The following is an 11,363-nucleotide window of genomic DNA, read 5'->3' on the forward strand; positions in this document are numbered from 1 at the left end:
CTCCTTGTGCCCTCCATCTTTCCCAACATCAGGGTCTTTTCCAGGGAGTCTTCTCTTCTCATGAGGTGGCCAAAGTATTGGAGCCTCAGCTTCATGATCTGTCCTTCCAGTGAGCACTCAGGGCTGATTTCCTTAAGAATGATACGTTTGTTCTTCTTGCAGTCCATGGGACTCCCAAGAGTCTCCTCCAGCACCATAATTCAAAAGCATCAATTCTTCTGCGATCAGCCTTCTTTATGGTCCAGCTCTCACTTTCATACATCACTACTGGGAAAACCATAGCTTTTACTATACTATACTATACTATACTATACTATACTATACTATACTATACTATACTATACTATACTAGGGTCCTGTAGCATCTCCAGATCTCCAAATCTCCAAATCTCCAGATAACAATATTTTATCTATCTGTTCTTTATTCAAATATTTATAAACCACGCTTTCACAGAAAGTATAACAAGGCTGTACAAAATATCACCACAACAGTAAAGCCATCAATCAAATCTGGTTGGTTAAAAAATTTCACACTCTAAAAGCATGTCTGAACAATGCAGAGTTTGCAAAGTCAATTGAAAGAAAGCAGTAATGGAACTCTGCCAAGCTTCCTTAAAAAAGAAAGGAAGTGTAAAGAATAAAAAAGAGGAAGAAAGTAAAAATGCATTGGGATTTTTTTAGATGTATAACCAAATGTAACAAGACAACTAAGCATAATCGTGACACATCTCCTGATTCCTGCTGAACTTCTATTGACAAGGAATTCCACGCTCATTCCAATAGAAGGACTGACTTTCATTCCAGTAGAATGAAAGACAAGCTTAAGGGGCAATCTAAACTCCCAACCCTGCTGGCAGAGCTTGGCCAAGCAGTAGACCCCCTACTGCATCAGTAGCATCGCAGCTCACTTTGGCTGCAAAGTGGTGGCAGTAGGGGAGAATAGTCAGGCTTGAACTGGGCCAGATCGCGGCACCATCTCCAGGTCAGTGTAGGAACTGGGCCCAGATTCACCCTGAATGCACTGCATCTTGGTACTAAGACCAGCTTAGGATCCAGCAGATCCTGGGCTGGCTCAACTTTGCCCCTCCTTGCCCTTGCAATGCCCTGTTTTGGGACTTCCTGCTGTCTTCTGCCAGTGAGAAGCCCACCCAGCAGATGGAAGGCTGGCTTACCCAGGAGAGCTAGGCAGCAGGACACCTCGGTGTAATCCAGCCTCCCACCAAAGCATGGTGTAATGTGCCCAAATATTTCAGTAGCCCCTAAAAATGACAGCATCAGATGCGTGCCTCGGGGTGCTTAACAGTTCCTGAAGAGTCTCTTTTTAAAGTGAGATTCCGGGGATGATTTTCCTCACCCGAGGGCTGGCTTTTTCCAACACAAGGGCTGCTGCTTCTTCCATGAAAAGCTTTCCGTCTGCCCTCTGTGCCCCGTCAGTCCTTTGGCAGGGGGATCCCTAGGGCGGTGTGTTCAGTCAGGGCCTTGGCCGCCTCTACCTGATGAGGGGTGCAGTAATCTTCAAGGAAGATGGTGGCCAAGTTTCGTAGCCTCCGGTTGGCCGAGAGGGAGAAGCGCAGCATGCATTCCACCACGGGAAGAGCTGTGATCTGTTGGCGAGACTGGGGGGTGGTCAAGTACATTAAAGTAGTGACTGCGGACATCACAGTCTCTTCATTGGTGCTGGAGAGGGAACCAACAACGGCTGCGACACCATCTGCCTCCAAGATATAGTCTTTGTTGATTTTGTCCAGGCAGAGGTTACAAAGGCCACCTAAAGTACGAGAGAATGAGATAGTAAAGACAGGGCCAGCCTTCTCATCTTCACATTTACCGTTGGCAGAGGTATGGAGGCAACCAGGTTCATCTAAGTCACCCAGACTCACCCTGAACAGCTAAAAGAGGCTTCTGGGAGGCCAGAGGGACATTGCTGGAACAACTCTTGGGGGGCTGGGGCAACTGGCTAAATTTTTTTTAACTGTTCTAATTTTAGTTCCTCAGTTTTTTGTTGGGTTGGTGTTGGTTAAATGTTTAGTTGAGGTTGGTGGTAATTTTAATTTGGGTATAACTGTAAACTGTTTATTATTGTTGTTATTGGTTTCTATTGATTTATTGGTTTGTTTGTTGCTTGTCAGCATATTTTGTTTTTTAATGTTTGGTGTGTTTTTATATATGTTGTAAGCCACCAAGAGTGGCTGGGGAAACCCAATCAGATGGGCAGGATATAAATTAATTTTATTATTAAGTCAGGGTTTCCCAAATTTGGGTCTCCAGCTGTTTTCGGACTACAACTCCCATCATCCCTAGCTAGCACAACCAGTGGTCAGGGATGATGGGAACTGTAGTCCGAAAAACAGCTGGAGACCCAAGTTTGGGAAACCATGATCTAAGTCTTTCCCTATGTAGCTTGCATGCTTGCCTCTGCACTGTCCTGACTTTCCCTTCCTCTTTCCCCAACATCCACAACGACGGCAACTGGTTACTAGCGGGAGGGGAGATCTCAGTGGGAGTTATAGCCAGGCAGACACAGGTTAAAACTTCTATTATCTATTCAGATTCTGTCATGAGAATTGTAAACATTGCACACATTGGGGGGAAAGGGGGGGTCTGCAACTTACAAAATGTGATTAAGAAGAATTTGGAATCTGTTGGCAAAGGACAAGTTGCTGAAGGGAAGAACTAGCAAGAGGCACAGGGCATTATGGGCTGGGAACAATGTAATTTATGTCTTGCAAAGTTGACTGGTGGCAATACTAGTGTATGTTTAACTATTTTCACACTCTGCCACAGGTTCCTCATTAGCTTAACACACAGTTTTTTTATGAGAGGGAAAAGAAAGAAAACAAGTGGAACAAGAACCCAGCGGGGTTACACACTAAGCTACCGTATCTTTTGCTCTATAAGACTCACTTTTTCCCTCCTAGAAAGTAAGGGGAAATGTGTGTGTGTCTTATGGAGCGAATGCAGGCTGTGCAGCTATCACAGAAGCCAGAACAGCAAGAGGGATCGCTGCTTTCACTGCGCAGCGATCCCTCTTGCCGTTCTGGCTTATGAGATTCAGAATATTTTTTTTCTTGTTTTCCTCCTCCAAAAATTAGGTGCGTCTTGTGGTCTGGTGCGTCTTATAGAGCAAAAAATACGGTATCTGAAATAAAAGAACACCACTGGGTTCTTGTTCAACTTACAGAGTTTTTTGTTTTCTTTCTTTCTCCCCATAACAACTCCCTCTGATTGCAATTATCTACCTTGTTTTCATTCTGAAAAAGCCTTCCTGTTTTTTCCCCAACCAAAGCATTCATACTAACTCCCCACACACAACACTAGAAGGCACTGTGCGCTCCTGTAAATGCTGCAGCCTCTGCATAAGAGAATGCTCCTTTGTTTTCAAAACTTGTCTGCTTCCTGCTCTTATTGGCTCGGCAGTGTCTCACCTGCTCCTTCAACTCCGCATGTCAGGCTAAGTAGCCTTTTACAAGAAGTGGGATATCCTGCATGTTAGCAGGTCCTGGGATTCATGGGGGCCAACTGTTCTGCTCATGGCTTCGAGAAATAAAATGGAATCATTTGCTGAAATATTTTGAATGCTGAATTATTAGCATGATGATAATAAAAGTAAACAATTATTTCCACACTGTGTGGGCCGATATATTTAACCTATGGTGTTTTCTTAACAAGTGATACCGTTGTATGGCTATGCAGAACCTATGTCGCTCCAGATGTTGCTGGACAGCAACGCCCATGTTCCCTGACCATTGAGCATGCTGGCTGGGGGAGCTGGGAGACCAAAAACAACTGGAATGGCACAGTAACTGCTCTTTTCCTAAGTTTACAATGTTAGCTGGCTGCTATGACTAAATTTCTTCTAATTGTGAAGATTTATCTTGCCCCCACAAAGGATACAGATCTTAATAATGATGAAATTCAATATTTATATAGTGCAGGGGTCTGCAGCCTTTAAGACAAAAATAGCCACTTGGACCCATTTCCGAAGGAAAAAAAACTGGGAGCCGCAAAACTCGTCATTATAAAAATAACTTTTTTGTCATTTTTTTTATTATTTCTTTGTTTGACCCCTCAGAATTACTCCTCCTCATAGAAATAAACGTTAAATTAACAAGTTACCTTTTTTTGTGTGTGTGTTCTTCACTCCCCTTCAAAACAGTGACCAGCGTACATGCCCCTTACAATGTAGCGGGCGGGCGGGCGGGAAGGTGACGTTGGGACGGTGCGTGACTAACGCACGCACCGCCCCCATGCCACGTCACAGCCAGTACAGCGCCCGCCACAGTGGGGAGTGTTGGGGCGCACAATGCGCCTCCTCCCCTCGCTAGTATCCACCCTGGAGCCGCGGCAAAGGTGTAAAAGAGCCACATGCAGCTCCGGAGCCGCAGGTTGCTGACCCCTGATATAGTGCATTGAACACTAAAATGTTTCACACACATTTTCTTAGTAATCCTGCTTTCACACACATTGTAAGAGAGGTCAACATTAAATGGGGGTTTGAGGCTGATGAGAGAGAAAGAGAGAAGTTTACTTGAGGCCACAGGCTGCAATCCAATGCTTGCTTACCCAGAAGGAAGCCCCACTGAACAGTGGGACATAGGTCTGAGCAGATGTATACAGGATTGAACAGTTAGAGATTTAATGGCTGAACCACGAGGCCTTCCCAGCTTACAATCATAACCACTGCCATAAAGGTAAAGGTAAAAAAACCACTGCCATGTACCAAGACTGACTAACGTGACTATCCCTAAAGTGATGTGGGAGTATAATTTCAAGTGTGGAGGTTGAGAGAAGCTTTTAAAAATTGCTTTAATTCATAGTAAGCATCAAGCTTAAACCCAAGCCTTACCAAGTGCAAATTCCACAAGGGTTTCATTGTCCTCATTGAGCATATCTAGGAACAGGTCCAATACTTTCAGCTGCCGGAGATATTCATAGTTCTTGGGATCATAAGCAAAATTAGCTAGATTGGCCAACACCTGCTCCTTGGCTTCTGAAATAATATAAAACAACTCTTGAGGTAATATTTTTGTTATATAAAATTTGACACAACTTTGTTAATATATTCCGAAACGTTTATTTGAGTTTTTGTGGTTGTTTGATTTTTATGTAATATTGCATGTCATATGCTCTAATGCAAACAAAAATATATACAATGCAACCATGTTAAACAGTTTAAAGATGAAAATGAATAAAAACTGCGTTACCAAAGCAACAACCCTTGAGAGGACGAAAGAAGCAACTAAGATGGGCAAGGCATACACATAGAAAAGAAGCAGATAGTGGCCAATAAATTATACTCACCGGAGCTCTCAGTCACCTGGAATTCAGTGACTAGGGCCTGTAGGTATTCAAGGCGACCCAGACCTAGTAGGTCCTTGTGGTTTTGGGACATGGTGCTAGAAGAAAAGGCAGAGTTTCATTTGAAATAATATTCTGAAGGACGTACTATTACAGGAGTACTGAAAGGTTCTGTGAAATATTTCTTCTCCATTTTCAATCCCAATTTCCTTGTCTTTAATGTTTAGCCTCTTTAGACTACGTATAATTTCAAGCTAATAATTTTATACGAGCAGTGAATAAACTACAGCTTTATTCTTCAAATGGGGCAGGCTTCCTAAACGCATTTTGCTTTTCGTTCAGGAAAAAGCATTTTCCATCTCCCAAATGTGGAAAATCCCACTGCCTCAAAAAAGTACTTCCACATGTCTGTAGAATCAAATCTACTTTTGACCTGAAAACAAACCATGAAGCTAAACTTTCCAGGTTAGATCTTTGCATATAACATTCTCCCTCCAAGCTTCCTACACTGCCGTATGACAAACTCTCTGTTCATATCCCCTAGTATTTTAAAACACGGATATGGTTGATATGTGCTTGTTCAGGACAACTCTTAGGTTCTCAGTGAGGCAGGGAACCATTTGACATAAAACATTTTCTAATCATGACTAGACTCCTCACCTTTGTGTACTCAGAATTACAGCAAAAAATATTGCCAATTTCTCCAATAGCCTTTAAAAAAACACCCACTACTTCCTCTTTTAAATATTAACTAAACAAGGAACTAGAAGACACAGGGCGTACAAAAATTCAATCGATGCCCCACCAACTAGTATTCCTACTCTCCAGTTCCTCCACATAACTGTGGAAAAGCTCCCAGTAAAATAAATGAGCCTGTGTGACTATAACCTACCACTCCACCAGGGCAACACTTTGCGACTTGTGTAAATGTGTCCTTAAAACACTTCTCCAGTATTTACCCGTGTATGATCTAAGGTAAAAGGTAAAGAACCCCTGGATGGTTAAGTCCAGTCCAAAGCGACTATGGGATTGCGGCGCTCATCTCACTTTCAGGCCAAGGGAGTTGGTGTTTGTCTACATACAGCTTCCCAGGTCGTAGCCAGCATGACTAAACCACTTCTGGCACAATGGGACACAGTGATGGAAGCCAGAGCGCACGGAAATGTAGTTTACCTTTCTGCCACAGCGGTACCTATTCATCTACTTGCACTGGTGTGCTTTTGAACTGCTAGGTTGACAGGAGCTGGGACAGAGCAATGGGAGCTCATCCCGTTGCAGGGATTCGAACCACCAACCTTCTAATTGGCAAGTCTAAGTGGCTCAGTGGCTTAGACCACAGCGTCCCCCGTGTGTATGATCTAATGGTCCCATGAAACAACTGCCACTCCCCTCTCCTTTGGGGTGTCCCACCATGGGAAAATATGTCATATGATGGATCAGGTTTCCCATATTTATTCTGGAAGACTTTCTGATCCCTGGAAGGCTGCCCTGACCAGAACATGGCTGAAAAAGACATAGGCTAACATATTATTATTGTTGCTACTAGTAGTGGTGGTAGTAGTCGTCTATACAGTGGTACCTCGGGTTCAGTACTTAATTCGTTCCAGAGGTCTGTCTTTAACCTGAAACTGTTCTTAACCTGAGGTACCACTTTAGCTAATGGGGCCTCCCGCTGCCGCCGCACCGCCGGAGCACAATTTCTGTTCTCATCCTGAAGCAAAGTTCTTAACCCGAGGTACTATTTCTGGGTTAGTGGAGTCTGTAACCTGAAGCGTCTGTAACCCGAGGTACCACTGTATTTTCTTATACTGTACTCCGTCTTTCCCCCTGATAGGGACTCCAGGCGGCTTACAGGTAAACCGAGGTCTAGGATAGGATATTGCCATAGGAATCTAACCCTGGGTATTTCCATTCGTTTCCCCGCCCACTTCGTTACCTGCTGCCCTTGGATGGCTCCTTCCTTTGCCCGCACCGGCCTCGCTTTATCGCCCAGCCGGTTGGAGGCACAGCAAAACCTCGCACGGAACTTCCGGACGAGACACGCCGGCACGCACGGAAAAAAAACTCCAGGAACGCGCAGGAAACCGGATGTTGCGTTGAAGAACGGGCAGAAGAGTTACACTAAGGGCAGCACCCTAGCGGGGAACAAGTACCCTTTAGAGGTGGGAGGGTTCGCTCTACCGCTCCGCCGCCGAGCCCCTTCCAGCCATGGCGGGCTTCTCCGCGAAGAAACGTCTGTCCAAGCCCTTGTTGTTTGGGGGCATCTTCTGTGCCTTGGCGACCGCCTTCGTGTACAGGTGCCGTGAGAGGGCCTGGGCAGGAGTCCAAAGGGAGGAGGAGCTCAAGGAGCCTGGCAGGGGTTGGTGTTGAGGTCGGAAACAAAGTGCATAGTCCAGCAAGCTTCTCCAGCTCCCTGACCTTTCAGCTTAAGGCTTTGGCCCTCGGCTCACTTTCTTGGGAGTGATCCCCGCCGAACTTTTGCATCATAAGCACACAGAGGATTGCACCGTGAAAAAGTCCGGGGCAGTCCTCTTGCAAGATCCCATTTTTGTGGACTTCACAAAGGAGACCCGACCCCCCCAAAGTAGCTGTGGCGCCTTTAAAAGCTAGCGGATCTGCTGCGATACAAACTTTTGCTGGGTTGGGTTTTCCTTCGGTTAGGAAGGTTTGTGCCACATGCAATCTGTTTGGTCTCTCGAGTCTTGCAAGTCGTTGTGTTTTTGCAGAAACAGGCTTGCAAACCCATTGCAGCCCTCCTGAGGAGTAAGCCCCGTTGTTCTGTGGGGCTTTCTGCTGGGTAAACGTGCATAAGACTGTCTGGAGTTTTTCCTAAGGCTCCCACCCCACGCAGATTCATAGCTCTTTATTAACTGTCAATCAGTCTAGTGGCCGTAGGAAGTTTTATTACTCTCTTTTCCAAGAACTTTTCGGTGTGTGGTCCTTTGCTAGGTAGAACTCGTCCTATGTTTTAGAACCTCCCCAACCAGACAAGGAATGGGTTGTGTGTACTCACATGCACGGTGGGTGGCAGGCTAGAGCTTTGTTGAGGGACGCCTGATAAGCAAAGGTCTGGAGTTGGGCTGCATGTCTTGATTAACTCTCTTTTTGCCTCTTTACTGCAGACATCGTTTTTTCCCTGAGGTAGAGGAGATCCGTGCCCGGGAGTATGAGTACTATGAAAAGAAACGCCTGGAGGTGCTGCAGAGGCGTCAGCAGCAACTGGCTGAGCTGGCGCAGAAGAAAACAGCCCCGTAGCTGGCCTTTTACTGCTGAGGAAAGACAGAGGCCTGACTAAATGGACTAGATGACTATGCTCCCATGCCATTGGTTCTTACAGGCGTGTTTGGGCTTGGACTACTCAGTGGGGTTTGAGCAAGTCATATCTTGGGAGAGAGCATGTAATGTCCATAAGAATAAGGATTTGAGTCTGAGGGAACCTAAGATTACGTATTGGTTCTTGCATTGATTTTTTACGCAACTTTTAGCATATGATTTAACACAAGTAGTCTTGCCACGACTCCAAAAGTTTGCCATGTTTTGGTGAGTCTTGGCTGCCCTAAACATTTCATATATGAGTTGTGTGGTTTTTGGTTTTGCTGGTAATCATGTAAAAGGGTAAAGATAAAGGACCCCTGTCCAGTCGTGAAATATATCCCTGCTTTCAGACAATATTTCAGAGATGAACAATATTCTTGCTTCCTATGCAGAAATTCCTAGGCCACTGTTCAGACAAATGAATGTCTATTTCTGGCGTGTGTCTGCTTAATCACTGAATGAAGCACAATTGTTTATTTTGAAACATGAATGAATTCCTGCAGTTGGATCATAGCTGTAAAAGTGATTGTGAACTAAAATGATGCGCTGATGCAAATATAGTACCCAAATTCTTTGTAATTGTTTAGTGTGAAGTTTTGAATCAATTCTACATATAGCTATACTCGGTTCTACTGACTTCAAGGTAGCTTACTTCTAGGTAACTGGGTATAAATTTGCAGCCTAAGCAGTCCACTGAGACAGCCAGTAATTTCTTAGTGCCCTGCAAGGTGGGTGGGATTTGAGAACTGCTGTCCTCAAATTTCCATTTCAAAAGCTTGGACAATAAATTGTAGGAACAATTGTGTCTCCCTGCAAGCACCTGTAATGATTGCAGCCACTGTCTTCCCAGTACAAGTTAACGGAGCAACAGTCCCTTACCTTGGTTGATTTGCTTGTGTGGAACAAGGAAGAGAATTTGAGCCAGTCAGCCCAGTCCGAAGAATGTCACCCTTGATGTTCCTTTTAATTATCTAAGAATCTCACCTGTTTGCTTGTAGGCTGACAAAATTTAAGATTTGAAGTACTCAAGAGGCAGTGGGGGATATGATAATAAGTTTTTCGGGGAATCTGTATAATAATGAAATGTTCTGCCATTATCAAAAGTATTAAAATAAAGTTCACAATCTTCCCCTCCACTCTAGGCACTGCATGTATATTATATTTAGGGGAGATGGTTTACAGTGACACAGAATCAGTTTGAGAAATTGATCTTGGAGCTGCAAAAATAGTATGTGGTTGGGGGGGGGCGTATTTCTTAAGCCACAAGACCCAGGAATGGGATCTTAAGCCACAAGACCCAGGAATAGGATCCTTCCTGCGGGAAAGTGTGAAGGATGAGGTAAGGAATTAAGTCACGTGAACCAGAGAGGGAACAGTGGTCCAGTTATGAAGAGTGTGAACAGCCATCTCTTTTCTGGAAGGTGAACAAAGAAGCAATGAGCAGGAGTGGGTAACCTTTGACTTTCTAGGTGTTGCTGAACTACAACTCCTTGTCAGCTCAAGCAAGCATGGCCAAGGATCAGCAACATCTGAAGGGCCAAAAGTTCCCCACACCTGAGCAAGAGGCTATGGTCACTAGAATCTAAGCCAGCCTTTCTTAACCTTGAGTCCCCAAATATTTGACCACAACTATCATTCCTAGACAGCATGACCAGTGTTCAGGGATGATGGAATTGTAGAACTGAAGGTACCACCAGTGTCTATAGTCCAGCCTCTTGCAGATCCGGAATATTTTGCCCCATGTGGGACTCAAACCCACGACCCTGAGATTAAAAGATATAATAATATAATAATTTATTATTTCTACCCCGCCCCTCTGGCTGGGTTTCATGCTCTACCTACTGAGCTATCTAGCAGTGAAGTTGCAGTTCAAGAACACTTGGAGACCCAAGGCTGAGAAAGGCCTGCCTAAGCACTTAGCCCTGCTCGGCATAGTTCATAGCTTCTCTGAGTTCTTCAAGCCCCTTCGCCACGGCAAGACAGTGATCCATGAAGGATCTTGCCAACAAAGGTCCATATAGTAAAAGCTATGGTTTTCCCAGTAGTGATGTATGGAAGTGAATGCTGGACCATAAAGAAGGCTGATTGCCGAAGAATTGATGCTTTTGAATTATGGTGCTGGAGGAGACTCTTGAGAATCCCATGGACTGCAAGAAGATCAAACGTATCCATTCTTAGGGAAATCAGCCCTGAGTGCTCACTGGAAGGACAGATCGTGAAGCTGAGGCTCCAATACTTTGGCCACCTCATGAGAAGAGAAGACTCCCTGGAAAAGACCCTGATGTTGGGAAAGATGGAGGGCACAAGGAGAAGGGGACGACAGAGGACGAGATGGTTGGATAGTGTCTTTGAAGCTACCAGCATGAGTCTGACCAAACTGCGGGAGGCAGTGGAAGACAGGAGTGCCTGGCGTGCTCTGGTCCATGGGGTCACAAAGAGTCGGACACGACTAAACGACTAAACAACAACAACAACAACAAAGCACTTAGCCAGGAGTAGGTTCCTGTTGAGTAGGTGCCTACTTGTGACCTACTAATTGGTAGCGTGGTGGGGTGGAACAGGAAATGGGCATATTTTGGAGAGCTTCTTAGAAGAGGCAGTAGGAGGGAGTAGTCTTTTGTACTGCTCTCAGAGCAAGTTGGGTGAGGAATAGGTGTTTGTGAATTCCGGTTTCTTGGGCAACTAGTTGTAGACGAGGAAGAAAGTCCTCCTATGGGTGTGTTTCAGAGCAACCCCACCTTTTCTGCACA

At 45.0% G+C, this 11,363-nt stretch overlaps 1 protein-coding gene and 2 long non-coding RNA genes across 3 annotated transcripts; 2 read left to right on the forward strand and 1 right to left on the reverse strand.

The window, feature by feature from the left end:
• Window positions 1-404: 404 nt before the first annotated feature.
• On the reverse strand, window positions 405-7,363 carry ARMC7 (armadillo repeat containing 7). The gene is made up of 4 exons (XM_083430119.1): window positions 7,235-7,363; window positions 5,302-5,396; window positions 4,847-4,990; window positions 405-1,768 (listed from the first exon to the last, which is right to left on the reverse strand). Exons 2-4 carry the CDS (start codon window positions 5,390-5,392, stop codon window positions 1,431-1,433), a joined length of 573 nt encoding a protein of 190 aa, XP_083286245.1. The 5' UTR covers window positions 5,393-5,396; window positions 7,235-7,363; the 3' UTR covers window positions 405-1,430.
• On the forward strand, window positions 1,779-3,647 carry LOC310672649. The gene is made up of 2 exons (XR_014508708.1): window positions 1,779-2,861; window positions 3,123-3,647. It is a non-coding gene; the product is annotated as an uncharacterized lncRNA (long non-coding RNA).
• Window positions 7,364-7,393: 30 nt separating the features above from the next.
• Window positions 7,394-9,749, forward strand: LOC310672633. Its single transcript, XR_014508687.1, has 2 exons — window positions 7,394-7,595; window positions 8,421-9,749. It is a non-coding gene; the product is annotated as an uncharacterized lncRNA (long non-coding RNA).
• The last annotated feature ends 1,614 nt before the right edge of the window (window positions 9,750-11,363 follow it).

Source organism: Podarcis tiliguerta (assembly GCF_965153285.1).
Source record: "Podarcis tiliguerta genome assembly, chromosome: 2".
In the NCBI taxonomy this organism is placed as follows: domain Eukaryota; kingdom Metazoa; phylum Chordata; class Lepidosauria; order Squamata; family Lacertidae; genus Podarcis; species Podarcis tiliguerta.

Excerpts from the sequence above, each read along its gene's own strand:
- ARMC7 (XM_083430119.1), bottom strand. The coding sequence starts at position 5,392 with ATGTCCCAAAACCACAAGGACCTACTAGGTCTGGGTCGCCTTGAATAC. Across the intron at positions 4,991-5,301 it reads CCAGGTGACTGAGAGCTCCG|AAGCCAAGGAGCAGGTGTTG; the intron begins GTGAGTATAATT and ends ATATTATTTCAG. Across the intron at positions 1,769-4,846 it reads CCTTGTGGAATTTGCACTTG|GTGGCCTTTGTAACCTCTGC; the intron begins GTAAGGCTTGGG and ends CTCGTACTTTAG.